Source organism: Eublepharis macularius, chromosome 1, assembly GCF_028583425.1.
Source record: "Eublepharis macularius isolate TG4126 chromosome 1, MPM_Emac_v1.0, whole genome shotgun sequence".
NCBI classification, from domain to species: Eukaryota; Metazoa; Chordata; class Lepidosauria; order Squamata; family Eublepharidae; genus Eublepharis; species Eublepharis macularius.
Genome location: NC_072790.1, coordinates 222,022,222 through 222,044,543, shown reverse-complemented (window position 1 = coordinate 222,044,543; position 22,322 = coordinate 222,022,222). Strand labels below are relative to the sequence as shown.

Below are 22,322 nucleotides of genomic sequence, written 5' to 3'. Positions count from 1 at the left end.
ACCCAGGTCTCCGTAGAACTAGTCCAACATTCTAACCATTACACCATACTGGCTCTTCTTTGCTTTGCTTATTTGGCGAAGGCCCAGTGTGCAAATAGCAGTGCACATGCTTTGCAAAAAGAAGGGCCCAGGTTTGATCCCTTTGCCACCTCCACTTAAAGGGAAGTAGCAAGGCTCAGAAGGTCCTCTGCAGAGGTCCTCAGAGAGCTGTAGACAGTAGAGGGTGTGTTGAACCCGTAGTCTGACTCACTGTAAGGCAGGCTCATATGTTTAGTCTGCATGAGTCTAAGTGGAAGCAGGGAAGAGGGCTGCTGCAAAATGATTTAATACCGCCTGAAGTGAAAAAAAACCTCACTGAGACAGCAGGGAAGACTTTTGGTTGATTCACGGTGATCTCTCCCCCCCCCCCCCCGCAATGCAGCTTCGGTGACTCGCCTGCCCATCAAATGGATGGCACCTGAGTCAATCAACTTCCGCCGCTTCACCTCTGCCAGCGATGTGTGGATGTTTGGTGAGTGGGACTCAGGGGCAGTGAGTGGCATTCGCCTTTGCTTCCCCATCGCACTCCAGTTCTTGAAGGGAAATTGGCGAGAATGAGAACCCAAACACAAGTCTGAGGCTCTCTGTCATTTTTGGAATCAGGCAATTTAGTCCATAGCAGGGAAGGAGTCACTGAGGGAATGGAAGGCCTCTAGCATATCCCTGAAAGCCTCCCTTCCCATCTTGGCTTCTGCAGGCCGGTAACCTTATCCTCAGGGGTAGGAACTTATTCTCTGATAACCAGGAGTCTTTTGCATCAAGAGCCCATCTGCAATTTGTACCCCTCAGGGACTCTGGAGAGCCCCCGCCCAGTTGTCGGCTGGTTCATGCCTAGCTTTTGCTTTTATTGCCTTTTAACTTAAAGCTAAGGTGTTCCTTGGAACAACTGTGTAGTTATCTAAGAATGAAAGACACCGAGCCTAGTGCCCCAGCTTCCAGGCTGTGTTGCTGAACTAGAACCCATTAAGCTCTTACCCCTTGGCAGACACTTCGTCACCATGGCCATGACGCTTCCTCATCTATACTCTCTTGTTCTCAGAGTAGGGGAGGGAGAGGAGAGCTTTGTTTTCAAGCACCTTACTCTAAATGTAGAGCAAATCCTCTCTCCTGCAGCAGCCAATCACAGTAATTGGGGCCTAGCTCATAAAACAAGGTGTGCGAGCAAGCTACTCTGGGGACTAGAAAATGGGTGGTGGTGATGATGAAAAGAGGGTGGGGGAGCCTAAACAGACTGCATTGGCAGGTTCTCAGGAAATAAGCAAGCCCTAGAGGCTGGATAGAGACTCCAGTCTTTAGGGAGGGGATGCTTCTGAGGGGGAAGGAACACTGCCAGGTTATCACGAAGCAAACCAACTTCTGGGTCTCCAATCTGATTAACTTTCCCCCACCTGAAACTTCTGCATATTTTATCCTCTTCCTAATTTCCTCCCCTGTAGCCGTTTGCATGTGGGAAATCCTCAGCTATGGCAAACAGCCCTTCTTCTGGCTGGAGAACAAAGACGTGATCGGGGTGCTGGAGAAGGGGGACCGCCTACCCAAGCCTGATGCCTGCCCACCTGTCCTGTACACTCTGATGACTCGTTGCTGGGATTACGACCCCAGTGACAGGCCCAAGTTTAAGGAACTCGTCTGCAGCTTGAGGTAAGCAAGAGGCTGGCCCAGACAACCATGGACTTCGGCTTACAACAAGCCAAAGTTTGCAGCACAAAAATACAGAAATTCTGTAGCTTGTACCTGAAGTAGGCATGATACATGATTTCCTGTTATTCTGTATAATCTATTCTGCAATGTCTTCCAATTTTACATAGTTTAGGATGTAGCTTTGTTTATTTTTAAAAACATCTACCTTTCAGCCACAATGGGTGCATTCAATGTATCCTACAGTACACAAAACACATGTTAAGCAGCGACAATAAAAAGAGTAGTAAAGCAAACCTCAAATTAATAAAAGTGGCAGGGAGATATATGGGGCACTTAAAAACTCATTTTAAATTGTATTCAGTCAGTACTCAGAAATATACTGCTATTTCATTTGACATTGTTTACACATTTTACAATATATTATGAACTAGAAACATAAAGGTTCTCCCTCCCCAAAAAATCAACTCTGAAATCTGCATACAGCTGCATTTTATTGTTATTATTATTTATGTCATCTATAGTCCACCTTTCTCACTGAGACTCAAAGCGGATTACACAGTGTGAGATTAGTACAGTCAGTTTCAAGGATATTTCCATAAACAAATCCATGGAGTAAATAAATGCAAGTTTACAAAGACATAGCATTAGTAAGAATCCAATGCAGAGTTGAAGAAATGCTGAAACAGAACATAAGCAATTCTAGGGCTGACATAAGACAACATGAAGCACAGGTAGCTCATAGGAGCACATATTTAAAATAACGCATAGTACATAAGGCAACACAGTGGTGAAGTCTATGGTCCTTAACTCGTTAGCGAAGCATCTGAGACCCCCTCCCTACAATACAAATGCCTTTGCATCCAGTGTTGCATTCCACACGTTTCTCCTCCAGCCACGGCCTTGACCTTTTCTACTGGTGCAGCTGGGGACAGCAAGGCTCAGCAATAATGACTTGTTCAAAGCCAAGCAGTGAGTTCAGTTCAGGATGTGAACTGTTTGCCTGCCACTTGGTGGCTTTTGCATTCAGTTTGTAACACATTGTGGTCTGAATGGACTGGACTTTTTTGGTTAGGGAGATGATGTTTCTGTGGAATCCTACAGTGGGGCCAGAAACTTTGAACCTGATACCCATTTGACTGTGTCCAATAATAGCTAGGCTTATGAAGTCCCCTTGGTGGATAAAAGCTGGACAAAAGCCATGTTGAGAGCTCAGGGGCAATCTTAGTGATTCTGTGGCCCCAGGCAAAACATTAGGACGGCATTCCAGAATCACTCAGGCAGCAGGGGGAATAATCAGCTGTAGGGTGGTGTCCCCCCAGACTACAGTTGATTGCCCTCCCAGCCATGCTGCCTGAGCTTGGGACCCTATAACAGGTCACTCTTCTCCATGTGCTGGGGATCAGCCATGGCAGTGGCTAGGACAATTGGCTGCAGGGTGGTGGGAGCTTCTAGTGCTGGACTCCCTCCCTGCCCAGTTCAGGGTCCAGGGCAGCTTCCCTGGAAGCCCTGTGGCTAAGACCTCCTCATGAGAGCTTTGCAAGTAGTAGGGCATGCTGTTTTGTAAAGCTGAATTGGTCTCTTCCCTCTTCTTCCCTGTTTGATAAAAGTGACATTTACCAGATGGAGAAGGAGATTGTCCGGGAACAAGAGAGGAACAACCGCCACCGCCCTCCCAAAATCATGGAGCCCACCTCTTTCCAGGAGCCCCCTCCAAAGGTAAGAAGAACACACAGGCATCTTGGAAGTGCCGGCAAACTTGCTGTGATTTCACTTTTTGGTTTTCACAGGGAACAGTTCCTACAAACATGACAGAGAGCAGGGTGACCTCTGAGCCCCCACCCCCGGATTTAGTAATGCTGAAATCTCACAACAGCTTGTGCTGTAGAGAGAGTAGCAAACCAGCTCTTTCATTGTATCCCATTCAAAAACTGAAAACCTAACAAATTAGATCTTAAAATGATCCCCCAAGATGTAACACAGGGCTTGTCTTAAATCAGAGCTTTCAAATAAACTTTATATCAAGACACACCCACATATTGGTAATATCAGTTATTTATTTATATTTGCTTATCCAAAAAAAGCAGCAGTAAGTTCCTGCAAACATAATACTTCTTTCTCAGCAATACAAGCTTAACTGAGTGATACATTTACCCATACATGTAAACTATATTCAGCTTTTGATTTTTGAGCATCAGTCTTAGCAATTTTTGGTTACCTTCTCCAGATCCCCTCCCCATGCCTAATACAATCTAAAAGCATTAGGCTGGATCCCATGGAAGTGTGACTGCAGTGGCACTGGTGGATGCAGGTCGTTCCTCCCTCCCTCTGTTCCAAGCAGCCCTCTGCAATGAGGAAGGGCGGGGAATTGAGCAAAGTTGCCCCTCCTTGGTCTTCTGTCAGGCAAGTTTCTACTCATGTCAGAATGTCCACTGGCAGAAGCGGGGGGTGATTTTGACCCAAATTCTCCCTCCTCGTTGTGCCATTCCTGCCTTGTAGCATTTGGGTCATCCTTTGATGCCTACCATCAGCTTCTCAGAGGGAGGCACAACTCCACCCCCCCCCCTTTTAATCCCTTCTGCTGTCCCGTTCTGGAAGATGCCTGTAGTGAAATATTTCTAAGCATGGACTTGCATTCCACCTGGGTATAAAATAATGGCAACTGCTTTATTCTGTCACGCAAAATATCCTTTTCACCATAACCATATTCATTTTAATTTTATGACTTGGATTTTAAAAAAAACACCTGCAGAAGATACAAAATATTTTCCCAATATTATTTGATTTCCTGCTCTGTTTCTCCAGCCCAGCAGACCAAAGTACAAGCCACCTCCTCAAACCAACCTACTGGCTCCCAAGCTGCAGTTCCAGGTAAGGACTTCAGATTACCATTAGGCAGAGAGACTGAAGGTTTCCCCTCCTTGAGCTCCAGTTTGCTCCATATGCTTTGTTTATTATTCTTGCCACACTTTTGTAGCCAGTGGTACAAGCATGACTTCCAAGCTGTGGATCTTTGGTCACCCTGATGCCTTTTTGTGGAATTCATAGCTGCTTCTTGATACTTTTCAGGATTTCTGCAACAGCCAAAGTGATGATTGTCCTGTAATGGTTGCAAATTCTACCCTGGAAATCTGGTTTTAGACTTTGTTCTTTTCGTCCTGGTGTATTAAACACAGAAAGGTTTTAATGGCCAAATGTAGCCAGTACTGCAACAGGCTCGTTCCTTCTTTGTCTGCAACTTTTGCAAGATGGCTTTGTTTAAAGTGCTTGTTGGAATTCCTGCACCTCTGCAATGATGTCACAGCAACAGGCATTATGTGTAATGTTCAAAGTTTAAATGTTTTTGGCTCTTAGAAATACTGTTCTCTCCATGTGGAGAGAACAATGAACAGCCTAGCTATGCTTCTCTGTCAGCAGTCAGCCCCTGACAATGCGCTTCTCTAATGCTGCTGTGTACAGGCATTTTCTTTCAGTAGTGATGACACCTTCCTTTTAGGTCATCCATTTTCTCCTCCCTTGAAGTGGGATTTATAACTTCTGTTTCAATCTACCCTCCCATCCCAGCCAGTGCTTCCATTACTGGTGGAAATGGTGAGTTTAGGAAGGCTGTTCAAGAATCATGTGCACCTATTGCCTATTTACTGGTCATGACATGATTGTTGACAAAGGACATCTGTTTTTAGACAACCCTCTCCCAGTGCAATTTTCTATATTTTTAGTACTTACAATTTTATAAAACGTTTCTGCCCTACAGCAGACACACTTATGTGGCCTTAACAGAACAAGGAACCCAAGTTCTGCCATCCATGGCATGATGCACCCTGTCCCGAGTTCCTGCATGAAATAGAAATGCAGAACAGAAATTACTGTAAATATCTGGGAAAGAGAGACCTGGTCACTGTCACGGGTGACTTCTCGATTGGATTGTTATGCCTGGCTCTATACAGAACACAAGAAGGCAGGTCCCGGTTCACAAGTAGAAATGGACAAGGGACCAAACTGGGTTCTTTGTAACTCTTGCATTGGACTATTAAAACTTCCATGTATGTGACTTTAGGATTGCAAAGTGACTTTCACCCAGCAGGTAATACATTCAATTGGCTTTTTTTGCAGCGAAATAAATAACATAAAGCTTCAAGATTGCTGCTCATATCAATCTGTTTTTTGGTATTAAACAAGGTTATTCCCTACTGGACTTTCTAAAATGCTAATGTGAAAACTATATGATGAGTCTCTGGCACAAATGCCACTGCCTCTTACTAAAACATAAAATGTAGCCAGAATGCATGCAGGCAGGTCCTTTCCTATGCTCCGGGTGCTGTGTGAAAGTCCAAAGTGTGCTGTCTCTGCTCCTGTTTGCGTGTCTATTGCCTAGCTGTGTCTGGTTTCGTGTCCGCTGCCTTTTGCTTCCCCTTCCCCAGGTGCCCGAGGGTCTGTGTGCCAGCTCGCCAACGCTCACCAGTCCCATCGAGTACCCATCACCCGTCAACTCCCTGCACACCCCACCGCTCAACAGGCACAACGTCTTCAAGCGTCACAGCATGAGGGTAAGACGTGGCTGGCAGGTCAGCCTGGTGTGCAGTCCCAAAGCTAAGCAGAAGGTGCTTTAGTGGCCACTGAGGTGCTTGCATATGACTGTCTGTTTTGGTATATTACCAGCAAGCATCAAAGAGTGTTTTGTTGCCCTCCCTATAAGCTGTTTCAGATTTGCATTGGCAATAGATGGGGGAAAGTTCTGAATCTTCTAATGTTTCTGAATGATTGGACACCTGGAAATGTTGAACAAGAGTGAGCATTTGTGAAAAGTGTTCCTGATTGCAAGAGAAGGTTGACCTGTAAGTGCTGAAGCCAACCTGGGTCTATTTTTCAAGTGTCCACACAAACTGCTGTTATGGTGTAGCATTCCAGGATATAAGAATGGAGGATTTTTATTTAAAAGACACTTCAGAAATGAACTCAGTCGATCCCCATTAAGCAAGCCACTATGTTCTCACAATCACCCACTGCCTTGTGTGCAAGATAGGGTTAAAAATATGGGCCCCAGAAAATACTTTTCTAGAAATAGATTTGTTAAAACAAGTAGATAAAAACAAGCTGGTTACAATAACAACTTTGTTAGCAATTTCTAGGATAGAGATTGCCAAGAAATGGAGAAATAAGAAAGGGCCCTCACTACAAAAGTGGTATGATTACATCTGGAACCATTTTATATTAGGTAAAGTGGATTGCTCTACAGGCATTCAGAATTTGGAAGCCTATTGAAAAAATTTCCAAGCAATATGGTTTCCTATTGTGCAATTTTTGCAGGAAAAAGAAATTGTTTCTTCTAACATTCATTGTCAAGAACGACTGAATTTCTAAATGTATGGAACTCCTTAGGAATTGTTATATTTTGGGTTTTGTATGGTTGTTTTAAGTTAATGTGGAATGGGTTTTGTATGGTTATGTTTTAAGTTAATGAGGAATAAATTTATTATTAAAATTTTAAAAAATGGGTCTGCTTTACGGGGTTATTGTAAAGCTTACTGAGAGATCATATGCAAAGCATCTGAACATTCCAAAGCATTATATTGTATCCTATTTTTGAAAGAATTGCAAGATAACGAAAGTCGAGATGGAGAAACCAAGGTACCTCTTCACACATTAAGAGTGCACAGGTTGTGAGTTGTGGGGGCTTCTCAGTTCTGACCATGCCGTGCCCAATTAGGGTCGGGACCACAGTGCACATAGACAAGGGGCCTCAGCCTTCCCCCCATGCCATTTTTCCAGCCTGAAACATTACTGGAGGTGCACTCGGGCCTGTTGGGGAAACCAATATGTGTCCCAGGGAACATGTATGTTTTCCTAAATAGTACCCCAGATCCAACCTTGTGTCTTCTGTAATGCATGAAGAGATCTTAACACAGGAAAAACCCTGCTGGATCAGACCAGTGGCCCATCAAGTCCAGCAACCTGTCTCACACGGTGGCCGCCCAGTTACTCTGGAGAGCCAACAATAGGGCATAGAACCTTCCCTGAGGTTGCCCACTGGTACTAGTATTCAGAGGTTTACTGCCTCTAAATGTGGAGGTTCGCTTTAGTCACCATGGCTATTAGTCACTAATAAATCTTATCCTCCATGAATCTGTCTAATCCCCTTTTAAAGCTGTCTGTGCCTGTGGCCAACACTAAAGAACACCTCTAAAGAAGTGAGCTGTGACTCATGGAAGCTGATGCCCTACCACAAATTTTGTTAGTCTTATAGGTGTTACTCTTGCTCTTTTCTACTGTATCCTGTGTCAAGGAATTCCACATTTTAATCACATCAACTCTGTATTTTCATGAAACTTTAAGTTCATGATTCTTTAAGAATCGGCCCAGTGCAAAGTGTGGGGGTGTTTTGGGGGCCTGCGTGATAATATCACTCCCAGAAGTGACATAATTGTGCTGCGATGGGAGCGCGCACACACTCTTTTCAGGCACGCAAGGGGATTAAGAAGGTGAGTGCCAGGTCCCCCCTTCCTCTGGGAGGGTAAGGGGACCTGGCAACCCTAGGTGTAGCCACACTCTGCCCCCTGACTTACCAGGTGCCATTCCTTGCCTTCACAGATGCTGCCGGGTTCTGCCCCCTGATTTTCTAGGCACCACTCTGTGTCTCCCGGACCCCTCCCTTCCTTGGAGTCTCAGGTCTGCAGCTCCAGAAATATGGCACCCTCTTCTAACACACAGCCCGCTCATGAGATACACAGTTCTACTAGAAAACCAGTAACCTAGTGTAATATAAACCTAGGTTGATTTCAACTCTTTAAAGCAATGAACTATGTGAAGTAGCCCAGAATCTTAGTTTTTAGAACTTTGGACTTACGAAGACAAACACAGTGGCTCTGTCTCTTAGGGCAGAACCACAAGTGACAAAAGGCACAGATTGGACACTTGTTTGCTTCCCTCAAGTTTTGATGGGAAATGTAGGCATCCTGGTCTCGAAGCTTGGCTCTCTGACTGCTGTCCAATGGACTTTTCAACTGTCACTTGTCCAACATTCCGCCAAGCTGCCTACATTTCCCGCCAAAACTTGAGGGAAGCAGACAAGTGTCCAATCTGTGCCTTTTGTCACTTGTGGTTAGTCTAGGCCTTCTGTCCCTTTCAAGTGAGGGCTTGTTTTTCGCTATCACTATAAACAGGGCTTTTTAATGGCAGTACTCACCAGTACTGAGTACCCCCAGCTTTTGGGAGGGCTCTCCTGTGTTCTGAAGGGGTGTGAAAATTAGTGCAACCATATATATGAGTACCAGTACCTTTTTTAAAGACAAAAAAAGCACTGCCTGTAAAGCTTCTCCTGGGAAATGGGAAAACAGGGATATCTGTAACCCTGTTCTAGGCTTTTGGCCTACTTTGTTGCTAGGCAACATACATACAGCCTGCAGAATTTTATCCTACTGTGGTAGTTTAAGGAGGCCCTAACATATCTGTTCTGCGTACTACATTTCTGCTGGCAGTTGCAAAAAAACCTGGGGCGCTTCCCCCTCATGCTAATTTCTAAATGGTGCCCTCTAGCTGATCCTGTGTGTGTCTTCCACCAGCAGTGTAACAGGCTGCAATGGGCCTGTGGTGTGCCTTGCCTTCTCCTTTTAATGGTGGATGATCTATGGGGGCTCCACTTGAGACCCATGTCTCTTGGTAGGGTTTAAATTCGATGGGCCCGTGAACAAGCCCCCCCCCCCCCGGATAATTGCTTTCCCATTATTCCCTCTGGGGGATCTTGGAGGTAGGGGCTGGAATCATTGTTTTTTAACCAAATATCCCTAAAATTGCAGCAGAGCTTCTTTTGCAAGTCCACCAAAGAACCCCCAAGCTTCAAGCAAATTGGACAATGGGTTTGAACACTGTGGGGCCCCTGAACAAGCCCAGGTTTTCTACTTTCAACAGGAGAAAAAACTCTCTTCACCCCACAAGTAGGGAGGAAGGAGAATTGCATTTTGGGATTGGATGGGAGTGATCCTCCCTTTCAAAGATCTGATTGGAAGGGAGAAATGCTATTGTCCAGGAAATCAGTAGAATCAAAGTAGAAAATTCTCATGCAGCATGGCTGGTAAGCACTAGAACTCGAGACGGGGGTGGGGGCAGCAGAGATTATTTCAGGGAGGGGATTTTGTGATTCCCAAGCAGCCTCAATTAGCATTACTGTTTTGGAGTATCACACAGTAACCCCGCAAATAGTTGTTTTCATGTTTTTTTCCGGCTCAAGCATTTTGTTATGCACACCCCTAATAGGCAGTACCAATTACTGGAGGCAATGTGATAGGAGCAGCAACATCTACAGAAGAAGTTAATGCCGCCTCGCCATGAAGGAGCTCATTACCTTTCTCTGCGCTACTGTCTCTGCTACGTATGCGAACTCCCTGCCTTAACATAGTCCCTGACTGCCATTGACACCCCACTGCCTTTCTGCCCCGTCTTGCTCTGCTGCTCTTATATGTTTGAAGTTCCAGAAGGGTCTGTGTCTGACTCGATTACTCACGGCCTTTGCTGTTTTCAAGTAGAAAAGTAGGGGGGCAAGTAGAAATGTCTGTAACACATGGGAGCAGCCCAATAAGTGAACATATGATGACAGGTGACGTGAACCTATGTTTCTCCCAATTTTTAAAATATGGTATGAAAATCCTAGCCAAAGACCTCAAAGTGGCTCCCAGAGGAGATTCTTAGGGAGATATGAAATTCTGCAGCCCAGTTTTGTCGGACAAAGGGAATAGTAGCAGGAAAAATACAAAAAGCCAAAGCCAAACAGATGCAGTAATAATATTTAATAAATAACCCCAGCATGTTTCAAAAGCCTTAACCAGGGTAAATTATTTAGCAGTTAAATAGCTGCCAGTGTTGCCTGCTTGCAGACGGTTGGAAGTCCTATACAAATGAAGTCTTACGAGGTACAACAGTGACAGCTCTTTAACGATTTGATTTCTCCTAGGAAACATTGGGAATTTATTTATAAACTCGCCTAATTGCCTTTGTCTTCCTTCCCCCTTATCTTTGGACTATGTGGGTCTCTTGACAAAGCTGCATTGTAGTTTCATTCTGGCTTCACTCTGGAGTTGATTTGGAATGATTCTGGATTCATGAGGCCTTGAATGTACCCCTTGGCAGTCCCTCCAGGTACTCTTTGAAGGCTTTTGGAATTACTACACTATGAGTACCATATGCAGCCATTTTTATGAAGGGAGATGAAAAGGAAGGAAAACAGTTGTGGCTTCCTGGCAAAATGTAGACACATGTCACAATGGCTTCTTTCTCTTCCATCAATTGGGAAGGAAGCCAGATAGGAGGTCCAACTCCCTAGAGGGTAGGATTGCCAGGTCCAGGTTGGGAAATTCCTGGAGATTTGGGGGGTGGAGCCTAGAGAGGGTGGGGTTTGGGGAGGGGGGGCTCAGTGGGGTATAATTCCATAGAGTTCACCCTTCCAAGCAGCCATTTTCTCCAGGGGAACTGATCTCTGTTGCCTGGAGATCAGTTGTAATTCCAGAAGATCTCCAGATACCACCTGGAAGCTGGCAACCCTACTGGAGGGTAAGGTTTCTCTTGTCTGTGAGGAGCCACACCTGGGACTCATGCTTTTGTCTTCTTCTCGTCTTAGCTATGCCCAAATCAGTCCCACTCCAAATCTCTTTCTCCCCTCCCTGGCAAATATCTAGTTAAGTGAGCCAGTGTAATATACTGCTTAAAGTATTCATCCAGGACTAGGAAGACCCAGGTTCAAATCCCTGAAGCTGGCTGAGTGACATAGCCCACCTCATAGCCCATTTTATAAGGATAAAATGGAGGAAGGGAGAACCATGTAAGTTTCTCTGAGCTCCCTGGAGAAAAAGTAAAATAAAAATGTGACAGATTACCACTCAGTTCGGAAGCACCTTGGATGGGTTTGTGCCAGCCCCTGGCCATCAGTGTAACCAACTTCATAGAGTTGTTGTGAGGATAAAATGGAGATGGTAAGAACCATGTATACCACTCTTTAGAGGAAGGTTGGAATAAAAATACAAAAGAGAAACCTATCATGGAACATAATGTTATCATGCTGTGTATTTCCCCACGTGTCACATCATTGACTTGCAAGGAGGGGGCTATACACAATGAGTGATGATGCCATGCTACACTTTGTGTTATGTTGGACATGGCCAGGAAAAGACACAAAACAGCAGCAGCTCTGTGTCTCATGTAACATTTATCTCTAGCCTTGGGACTTGGTAACAAAATTAACATTTAGTAGTTATCCTAAGACAAGGAGCTCTTGACTGCACTGCTAGGACTCCTTCAGTGCTGCGGCTTCGTCTACCTACACATTCACAGGTTGCTCTCCTGTTCATTGTTCCCGGAATCTGTTAATTAAAGTTATACTGCCTCTGAACATGGAGGTTCAGCTTCCTCACCTCATTTCAAATGGTCTTTAAGAAATGCCCAGACTTGTGACCAGATCTGTTTCAGAAATCGACTGAAGTGAAATAGCTATCCCAGGGTAAACTGATCATGTGAAGAGTTGACAAAGGTGTTGTTCTTTTTCCCTCAAGGAGGAAGACTTCCTCAGGCCCAGCAGCCGAGAAGAGGCCCAGAAGCTTTGGGAGATGGAGCGGGCCAAGATGAGGCAGCTTCTTGACAAGCAACAGAAGCAGATGGCGGAAGATTATCAATGGCTGAGGCAGGAGGAGAAAGCTCTGGTGTGTTAGTGGAAGAGATGGGCAGGCAGTAACCAGGTTGCTGTCCAGTCCAAAAACTTTTTCCTTCTAGAGTCTCTTCAGCAAGGCCACAGGAACTGGGTTGACTGAGTGGGATTCAGAGGAACCATTGCCTCGAGAATATTGTGTCCCATTAATTACTTTTGTTTAGGTTCTTGATATAAATTGAGAGGCCCTGAGAGGAATAATCGTAATAATAACATTCCGTTTATATACCGCCTTTTAGGACAACTTAACACCTACTCAAAGTGATTTATAAAGTGTGTTATTATTATCCTTACAAAAATCACCCTGTGAGGTAGGTGAGGCTGAGAGAGCTCTGAAAGAACTGTGACTGACCCAAGGTCAGTCAGCTGGCTTCAAGCGGAGGAGTGGGGAATCAAACCCAACTCTCTCTTTGTGAGCCAAACTAGACATGATCCAGGAGATTTGGGGTTAGAATCTCCAGCAGGGATGCCTTCTCTAAACTTATCCTACTCGCATTGCTTGTTGGTGTATAAGTTGCTCAAACTGAGCACCTGATATTAACACTTCAGCAATTCGTTCGCAATTCAAAACAAATAGCATTTTTAATGATTTTCTGTTTGTGCAGTGCTGGCACAGGTCATGTGTCCTTTAAAATCAAGTACATTGGAGTGCGTGCCCTGTTTTTGTGCCTGCACAGTTGGTAGAATACATGTTGCAACATACTGGATCAAGCTGCAGTTCCCTGGTGGCAGTATGAGCGCACATAAATGTTTTGCAGTTGAGTATGTTTGATATTAGCAGGCTAGCAGGCCAAAGGAAAGAGACTAGACTATTAGACAGAAAAGCCATATAGCCAGGCACAGAATAGTGACTCTGAACCCAAATACTCCCTTGAATGAACATAGGGAGGCAGTATGGCTCAAGCTGACATACGTGTCAAGCAGCTTTTCACCCCACTCCAACAGGACCGAAACACATCTTTTTATTTTATTAATGTTTTAGAGCTCTAACAAAAATAGCAAAGGAAGGCGGGGGGAAAGAAGCATGCACAAAACATTTATGATATGAAAACATGCAAGCACAATGCATTTACAATCCAATTCCATTTTCAAATATTCAAAGAAGTGAAACACTTTTGCGGGTGACTGGGTGCCCCTTATTTGCTTGTTTCTAATTAGCAGCCCCCATGTGGGAATGGGGCAGCATCTGTACTTGGGTTTTTTTCTTCTCGCTGCAGCAAAAAGGTTGGTTTTGAGAGGGAGTGTATGAACCACATCTGAGAAACAGTATGGAAGGAAAAGTTTATGCTCATAATGTTCAAAGGAGCTGCCAAGTAACAATAACAGTGAAAAAGAAGATTTACTGTTGTGTTCTTCCAAACAGTATCAGCTGGATGCAGTTAATTCTGCAACGCCACTGCACCAGGAGTGATTGGAACATTTTCAGTCACGCCCAAGATACAACAGAATTATTTGACCTCTGCCTCTTCTGTTGTGCCTCTGCATGAGTCACTGTTCTTGCCTTCTTTCCCCCCTCCTCTGATCCAATTGAAACAAACACCTGGAACAGTGTTTCGAGCACTATGAATAAACAAACTGATTCAAAACCAGGGCTTGGACCCTATGACATTATTCCCCTTGCATTTCTCTCCTGCTGCTGCAGAGGCTGTCTTGTATTATGCACTCACCTCTTTTACTGCTAGCATTTCCATGTCTGTAAGGGTTTCTTGAAAGACATTGGTCTTGCATATGTGGATGTGCTAGGGACAGAGATGGCGAGCAACACAATGGAGGACAGCCTCTGCAGAGTCTAGGGAGAAGCATGGGGGAATGAGGTCCTAGGAAGCAACCCCAGGAATTTCAGGTGAGTAGTTGTACTGGTCTGCAGTAGAATAGCAAGGTTTGAGTCCAATAACACCTTAAAATCCAATAAGATTTCCAGGGTATCAGCTTTTGAGAGTCAAGATCCCTTCATTAGATAGAAGCCCAAGATTTAGGTTTTCTTTACAGAGTGTGTTTTGGAAAAACTAAATCCTGCCAATCAGATGAGTGGTGAGCACCATCCAGTCCTCCAGCCACCCATTATTCCTTCCTAGTACAGCCCAGCAGCAATGTTATAGCTTTTAAAAAATGATTTTAGGACCCTTTGAATGTGCAGCTCCTCGTCCAGCTAGACCACAACTGAAACTTAAAGATGGCTTAAACTTCAGTGTAAATTTAGAAATTCAGACTTTGACATTAGTAGTGTGAAAATTCGAATTGCAAGTTTGTAGCTGCATTTCAGCCTTCTTTTATAGCTAGTGTGTAACTACCATTTGCCCTTCTTCTCCACCACAGGACCCCATAACCTCTATGAACAGTGACTCCTCTCCCCCAGTAAGTCTCCACAAAGGGCAACATCTCTAGCTCTGCAGCCTCTAGAAATGCCCTCTGCTGCCTTTCTAAAACTTTACCCAGCCTTTCTTCTTCTGGTGGTTCCAATGGTCAAAAGATCACCTGGGCTAATTCCCTGCCATTAAGTCAGGGCCTTGTTTCCTTCTCAGTCTGTGCATTCCTGATTGTTAGAGAACTGATGTACGGAAGGCAAGTGCCCATGGAAAGAAGCAGTCAAGATGACGTGAGAGCAGATGACCTAATGGCTCAGTTCAGACGTATCTGTGGTTAAGGTAATCCTCTGAACCTGGGCCACTTCATTAACCATTTAGTAAGAGACTGTCAAACCAGGATCTGAAGTTGGTTCATTAACCACAGTTAATACCTGTCTAGGGTGAAGGTGATGAAACCAGCATTTGTTGAGGAAAGTCAGGAGTTGAGTGGTTTTCTACGAGCAAATACTGGTTTCACAACCCTAACACAGTCACAATAAACCATGGTTTTGTATTATGACTGAACCGAGCAAATGTGTTTCACATAACGGAAGCCCCTCTAAAAATGTGTTGATACCGGCATTACACCAGAAGGCACTTCATTGCTGAATATGGCCCCAGGCTGTAAAACAAAATAGCAAAATAATCTGGGAGGACAGAAACCATCATCATCCATTTGGAACTTTGTGTGAACAGAAAGAGGGGGAGGGCTGCCATTCCATATTCATCATTCTTAGCAATGTACATAAGAGATAAATCCTATTTGTGCTAAATTCTGAGCATTAACTCCCAAAACAAAAAGTGATGGTTTAGAGGAAGACACCTAACAGAAGCCCCACCCTCTCTGTTCTGTAATTCCATACACCCCAAAGCACATGCCTGTTCCCAGCATCTGATCAGATTTTCAGATAACATATATAGGAATACACAGATACAGCATCTTTTCTGCACCCTCCTAATCCTTGCATTCCTAGTCTTGGCAGCCCTTCTTTGCCATCCCAAACCTCAGTTGTGCTTCCATTCCAACTCCATTCCCACAACCTTACAACTAGCTGTTTCCTCTTAGGATTACTATATTGCCCTCGTGAAGCCCCTGGGACCCCAAAGGTTCCTGCCAATGATTTTCATGGTCTCTCATTTTCTCTTGCACCTCATTGCTAGTGCCAGGCAGACATTCCTGGCGAGATAGTATCAAGTAAGTGGCTGAGTTGGTAGTAGAAGAGCAAGATTTGGGTCCAGTAGCACCTTAGAGACCAACTAGATGTCCAGGATGTAAGCTTTTGAGAGTCAGAGCTCTGGACCCGAATCTTGCTATTCCTGGAGAGGGCAATCCAAAGGTATGGAGCAATCACTGAAATGGCCTTTGTCCAGTTACCATTCATCTAGCCTCCAAGATCAGTGGATGCTCCAGTCATCAGAGCCACTGATAAGCATCTGAATGAAAGGGCAGGTTTATGTGGGAGAAGGCAGTCCATAGAATCATAGAATCGGAAGGGACCTCCAGGGTCATTTAGTCCCTGGACAGAATGCAGGAAACTCGCAACTACCTCCCCCCACACTCCCAGTGACCCCTACTCCATGCCCAGAAGCTTTTGAGAGTCAGGGCTCCAGACATGGTTGTTTAGAGATTTCTTGGACAATAGCAGCACTTTAAATTGTACCAAGATAAGAGGTTTTCACTTTTAAGCCCTTCTGCACTGGCCTGTCGCTTGCCTTTTCCTCACTTCCCTTCTTGAACATCTGAGTTGCTGCTGTCTCTACTTCCTGTGCTGTTCCTGAACAACAGAAGCATGAATGCACCAAAATGGGGTGGACAGGCCCCTTTGATTAGCCACTACAGCAAAAATGCTGCAAAAATACCCCCACATAAAATATTGCCCTTAACAGCTATCTAAGATTGCATGATTTCTCTCTCTTTTGCTGCTTAGTTCCAGCTGGTTTCCCTTTCTACATTGTGTTGAAATATCAGTTTTCAGTGGATTTCTTGATTTTTTTTCCAGAAACTTCCTGATAAGGAGACAGGCTACAGTGAGTATTTATCCCAATCCATTCCATTATCTTGCATGAAGGAGTTCTAGTGCCACAATCTCTCTGTCATCTTAGTTGCACAAGATACTGTTTTGTTTTTTTTTGTTTATAAGTCACTATTATTTATTTTTCCCCTTACATTTCATTCATAAGAGAACTTGATTTCTAGTGCAGCTGTCTCCAAAAACCACTGTTTAAAAAAAAAAAACTGTAAATATATATAAATGCTGTTAACTAGTTGATTAGCCAGGTAGCTATTGGGTTTTATTTTAAACTAGCTTGATACCCATACTTTGCTACGGTTTTTAACTACTTTAAATACAGTTACTGCCTTTCTTCAACTGTCTGCAGTTTCCTTGACCTGATTTTTACCTCAGAACACAGAGTTCCACAGCTGACCAATCAGAGAGAGAGGGGTGCAAGCAGGCAGGCGTCTGCCAGCCACACAGGAAAGCCAGGCCCCACAGGGAGACTGGCAACCCTCATGAACTTTGAGGGGAAGGCTAGGAGGTGCATTTGACCTCAGGACATATTCAATGACTCCCATTAGCAACTGCAAGAGTGGCCGGGCTGGCAGTGGGCAGAGGCGCAAGCAGGCAGTAGCCTGCCAGCCACACAGGGAATCTGTATCCCTTTGGGAAAACACATTTTACCCTTTTTTACCCCCTTAGGGGGCGAATTTCTTAAAATCCCTTCTTAGTGTGTGTTTATATCATGAAAGGAATGTTCTCCCCAAATTTCATATTTCTAGGTTCAGGGGTTTGGGCTGGGCGTTGATGAGTCAGTCAGGACACTTGTCTTTATATATATAGATAACCAACTGATCAGCAGCCTGAGTAGAAATATTTTATGTGTGGATGTGTTAATATGTATAATAAAAAGCTCTTTGTTTCCTTTTTATTGATGGTTTAGCTGAGTTTACAGGGGCCCCCAAGAAACCACCCAGATTTGTACCTCAGGTATGTACTTAAACTCCATAGCAAGTTGCTTCCTTTCCCGTTTGGTTCTGGACTCTGAGCTGATTCATATACAGTTCTCAGGCATAGGGGGCAAGGGCGAAGCTGCCATAAGCCATAGTTTCTTGGTGGAATGTGGTGTGGTAGATGCCCTCAGTGTTATGATACATGCCCTGGGAAACTGGGTATTGAGAGCAAAAGTGAGCTACTATCTCAAGTTATGTTGGAGCATTGGGCTAAGAAGGGTTTTGAACATGGGATTTCCATAGCCACTGTGGCCTACTTCTTATCGAAGCGGTTGTCCTGTATCTCAGCTATTCCATGTACCCCTTTACATAGCAGCAAGGCTAGGCTGGAACCTGTCTTCCAGATATGCCAGCTGTGTTCAGGCAATGTGAATGGTCAGTTCATCTTGTGAGCCCTCCCCCCCCCCCCACTTTGCAGGATGAAGTGGTACACCTGCATGCACCACCATAAGAATGGACAGTATAGAGCACTGGAATGAATATTAGCTGGGATTTTAAGTTAGATAACAATGGACTGCACAATGTATGCCAGAGATTTGCAGACTATGTGTGCTGTAGCACATGAGTGCACCGCTAGAGAAGTGCTGCCATAGCACTAAAAGTTAATGAATTAATCAATTAAGGCTTCTAGTGAGCTCTTAAGTTTTTACCCACAGAAGAAAGCGCTTCATATATCTCTGCAGGATTCCCTGCACTGGCCATGCCTTTTTCTATTTGGCCTCTTTTGGAGGCAAGTAATTCTACTGTCTGCCTTCATCAGGTTAGATTGGATCGTTCACTCACTCCCCACGTGGAAACTAGGGTTGCCAGTTCTAGCTTAGAATATTCCTGGAGATTTGGGAGTGCTATCTGGGGAGGGGAGGGACCTTAACAAGGACATGATGCCATAGAGTCTACTCTTCAAAGCCACAGTTTTCTCTAAGGAAACTAATCGCTGTAGTCTGGAGATCAGTTGTAATTCTGGGACAACTCCAGGCACCTCTTGGAGGTTGGTAATGCTAGTGGAAACACAGCAGATTCTTCTCCCTTCTGAGGTGGTCCACTTAGAACCCTGACTCATGCAGAAGCACAAACTTTGAGCTTCTGTAAGGGTTGATGGCACATCTTCTTACACACTGTGAAACTTCCCTTTTGGGGTCTTAGTTTGCTTCCGATTTCCATCTTCTAAGAAAAAGTCTCTGATATAAGGAGTTTGGGAAATCCTGTCCTACACTAATTCCATACCCCCTTTGTCAGATGTCACTTCAGCCAACTCCAACAGCCAACCTAGATCGGACGGATGATACTGTATACAGTGATGTTATGGACTTGGTGAAGGCTGTTTTGCATCTTAAGAACGAGGTCAGCAACCATCCACCAGAGCGGTACATCCTCGTTGTGAAGGTAACATGGAACTTGCCACTACTTTTAGGGCAGTGACAAATCGGGCAAAGCTCATGGAATGAGAGTTTTTCAGGGACAGTATTTATTACCTCCGAGTTTGGGATCCTGAGGATGAACAACAGGACCATCCTTGGATTGCTTGTGAGCTTCCCAGAAGTGTCTTAGTTGGGCTGTGTCCAAGATTGAATTCTGGACGAAAAGGATGTGCTCTAAACCATCCTATTTTTAAGAGAGCCAGAGTTGTACAGTGGTTAGAGTTTCAAACTAGGATTTGGAAGACCCAGGTGTGAGTCCCTGCCCTGCTATGAAAGTGTGCTGAGTGACCTTGAGCCAGTTACACTCTCTCAGCCTGACCTACCTCACATGCTTGTTGAGAGGATAAAAAGTAGGAGAGGAGAACAATGTAAGATACTTTGGGTCCCCATTGGGGGGGGGGGAAAGTGGGATATAAATGACGTAAATAAATAAATTAAGGCAGACGTGCAGCAAATTAGTCAGAGAACTGCTCTTATGAACAAAGGAAGCTTTACATTTGGGCCATATATACCAATATACTAATTATCTATTATGTATAGAACATATTATTTATTATTGATCTCTGACTGATTGTGGTATGTTTGGGCCATTCTTTGTTGTTAGAGAAGCAGGTTGCCATTGCGGCCAAGGCAGCTTTCTTCTAGTTATGTCTGGTCTGTAAACTATGCTGTTTTCTATACAGAGCCAATTTGGCCGCGCTGATCCATGTTACTGTAATGTGTCAGATGGATTGCTGTAACGTGGTCAACATGGAGCTGCCTTGAGAAGATGACTCAGAATCTTCAGCTAGTACAAAATGCTACTGTGTATAATATGTGACCATAATCGGTTAAAAATAGCCACACTGGGTACCTCTTTGTTTCCCAACAAAATTCAGGTGCTGATTCTTACCTTGAAAGCAATTCAAAATCTGGAGCCCACAGAGTGGAAGAACTGCTTCTCCTGTGTTCGTATCCCACTACTACCACCAATATAGACCTGTGTTGTGGCTCAGTTCAGTACAGGTTTACGGGATGTTTGTAGTTATTGAATGGATGCTATAGAACATCTTGCCTGTGAATGTTCACCAAGCCCCCTCTTTAATGATCCTTTAAAAAGTCTTGAAAGCCTTTTCTTTTTCAAAGATCATTTTGATAATAATTACATAAATGGAAGAACTGATCCCTGATTAAGGTATGCAGTGAAGTAGGTGAAGAATGAGCGGACTGATGATCCTGGTAGTGTAACCTCATGTCCAAGAGAGGTCCAGAGCTACATAGAGAAAAGCCTTTCTGGCCAACAAGTGTCAGGAGCCTTAATTTTGCGCTTTTTGTTTTCTCTTGACAGAATGTGGGTCTCTCTCTTCGGAAGCTCATTGGGAGCGTAGATGACATCCTTCCGGCTTTGCCCGCATCTTCACGCAATGAGGTAGGTCAGCAACAAGACATCTTTCTTGCAATTGGGTGAGTCTGCCCTACTGGAGCCATAAAAAGTTATCTAGGATGGTCTGTGCTCCGAAACCCTCTTTTGCTGCAGCCTCCTGGCAATCCTTCTGAGATCTGAAAGGCTGCACCCATTACCTTGTGTCAGAATTCCAAAAGTGCTCACAGGTTCAAAAATGTTGGGGACCCCCCTCACGTAGAGAGAAGACTTATCTTCAGGTGCCCTGGGAGTGTCCTTTGAGTTAACCGGTTGCATGTGTGTTTTATGTTCCCCCTTTGGCAGATTGAGGGTACACAGAAACTTCTAAATAAGGACCTTGCTGAACTGATCAACAAGATGCGTTTGGCTCAGCAGAATGCCGTCACCTCTCTGAGCGAGGAGTGCAAGCGCCAGATGCTGACTGCCTCCCACACTCTGGCCGTGGATGCAAAGAATCTCCTGGACGCTGTAGACCAAGCCAGGGTGCGAGCTAACCTGGTGAAGGTCTCTTTTGAGTGACTGAGAGAGAGATGGCCTTTAAAAAAAAAAACCTATACATATATAAAAACAACCGCCATCTTCCCTGTCCCCCGTACCACAAAAACGCTCGTGTCTTTGATTTTGTCACGTCCGTCTTCTGAGAACAAAGGAGGCGACTCCTAAGAGAAGCCATGCTCAGGGCAGGGAAGAGACTTTTGTCTTCTTGCGTCCTACAGAACGTGCTGCTAAAGGGGGTGGGATTACTTGTATTAAAGACCCTAGTCCTCTGGTCAGGAATACTTAAAGCCTCTCAATGGGGCTTTTTGAACCTGCGTCAATAGTGTCATCACAGAAAGTGGGTTCCTATATTACGTTCTGCTTCATTTTGGATATCTGTGACAGTAAGAGGTACCGTCCATCTGGTTGGCGAAGCGGATCCAAAGCAGATGTGGGTGGGGTGGCTTGTGAGCCCCACATGGTTCTCAGGGTAAGCTAGAGAAGAGCGGGTGAAATAGTTAAAACCTTGGTTGCTCCAAGGTTTTAATGGCCTACTGGGAGAAGGAGACTCGCTAAGCCATTCTCCATGACTCTTGATTGGAGAAATTTCCCATTGGGATATATGTTCATTGGAAAAGACTATTTTGCTTCTTTGTACATTGTATAGAACAAATTTATTTAACAACTAACTTTGTGAAGCCCCCCCCCCCTCTCCCATCCTTCCTTTTTTTTTCCTTCTCACTCCTGCTTCCCAAACTTAATTTGAGACAAACCATTATAGGGGGAAAATGGATTTCTGAATGATGTATATCTGAAAGGGATATAGGGGAAAAAATTAAATGTGAAATTTCAAATACAAATGACCCAATGTAAATTAGTCAAACTAATTTTTTTGGCAGAGTTTTTAAAAAAATTAAACTGACCTTGCAACCTTTAAACTCAGGCTTCATTATGAAACATAAGTTTCATAGAAATCATTACATTTGAAGCCATTCATTCTTTTTTTAAAAAAACTGTTTCGAATGCAGGATTCCCTCTCCTTGAAATTTCAAGCCCATGTGCTTTTTTTTGTGTGCCTAAGAACTAGAGTTGCTTTTCTTTTCTCAAAGAAAAGGCCTGAAGTGAGGGCAGCAAAGCTGACCTGAGCTTCTTTGTAATATTATCTTGTATGTTAAAAAAGGTAACTGCGCCAGAATCCTTTCTGTTTAATATGATTTGTTGGTTTTAAACTGAACATTGTATGGTTATGTTGGCTCTTGCCAAACTCATCTTAACAAAGCTGTTATTTTTGCCTGAGATAAATGAG

General features: G+C 44.2%; 1 protein-coding gene across 4 annotated transcripts in view; it reads left to right on the top strand.

Annotated features, from left to right (window-relative positions):
* The window catches only part of PTK2B (protein tyrosine kinase 2 beta), a 117,681-nt gene extending 95,359 nt beyond the window's left edge, over window positions 1-22,322 (top strand). For 3 of the 4 annotated variants that reach the window (XM_054988723.1, XM_054988697.1, XM_054988706.1), the window contains 12 exons: window positions 422-511; window positions 1,476-1,680; window positions 3,288-3,396; window positions 4,483-4,548; window positions 6,099-6,224; window positions 12,213-12,359; window positions 14,681-14,719; window positions 16,710-16,737; window positions 17,641-17,696; window positions 18,956-19,102; window positions 20,465-20,545; window positions 20,843-22,322. In XM_054988723.1, coding sequence (XP_054844698.1) covers window positions 422-511; window positions 1,476-1,680; window positions 3,288-3,396; window positions 4,483-4,548; window positions 6,099-6,224; window positions 12,213-12,359; window positions 14,681-14,719; window positions 16,710-16,737; window positions 17,641-17,696; window positions 18,956-19,102; window positions 20,465-20,545; window positions 20,843-21,058 — 1,310 coding nt within the window. In that variant the 3' untranslated portion in view covers window positions 21,059-22,322. The remainder of the gene's footprint in view (window positions 1-421; window positions 512-1,475; window positions 1,681-3,287; window positions 3,397-4,482; window positions 4,549-6,098; window positions 6,225-12,212; window positions 12,360-14,680; window positions 14,720-16,709; window positions 16,738-17,640; window positions 17,697-18,955; window positions 19,103-20,464; window positions 20,546-20,842) is intronic. The other variant, XM_054988715.1, reaches the window with a different exon arrangement.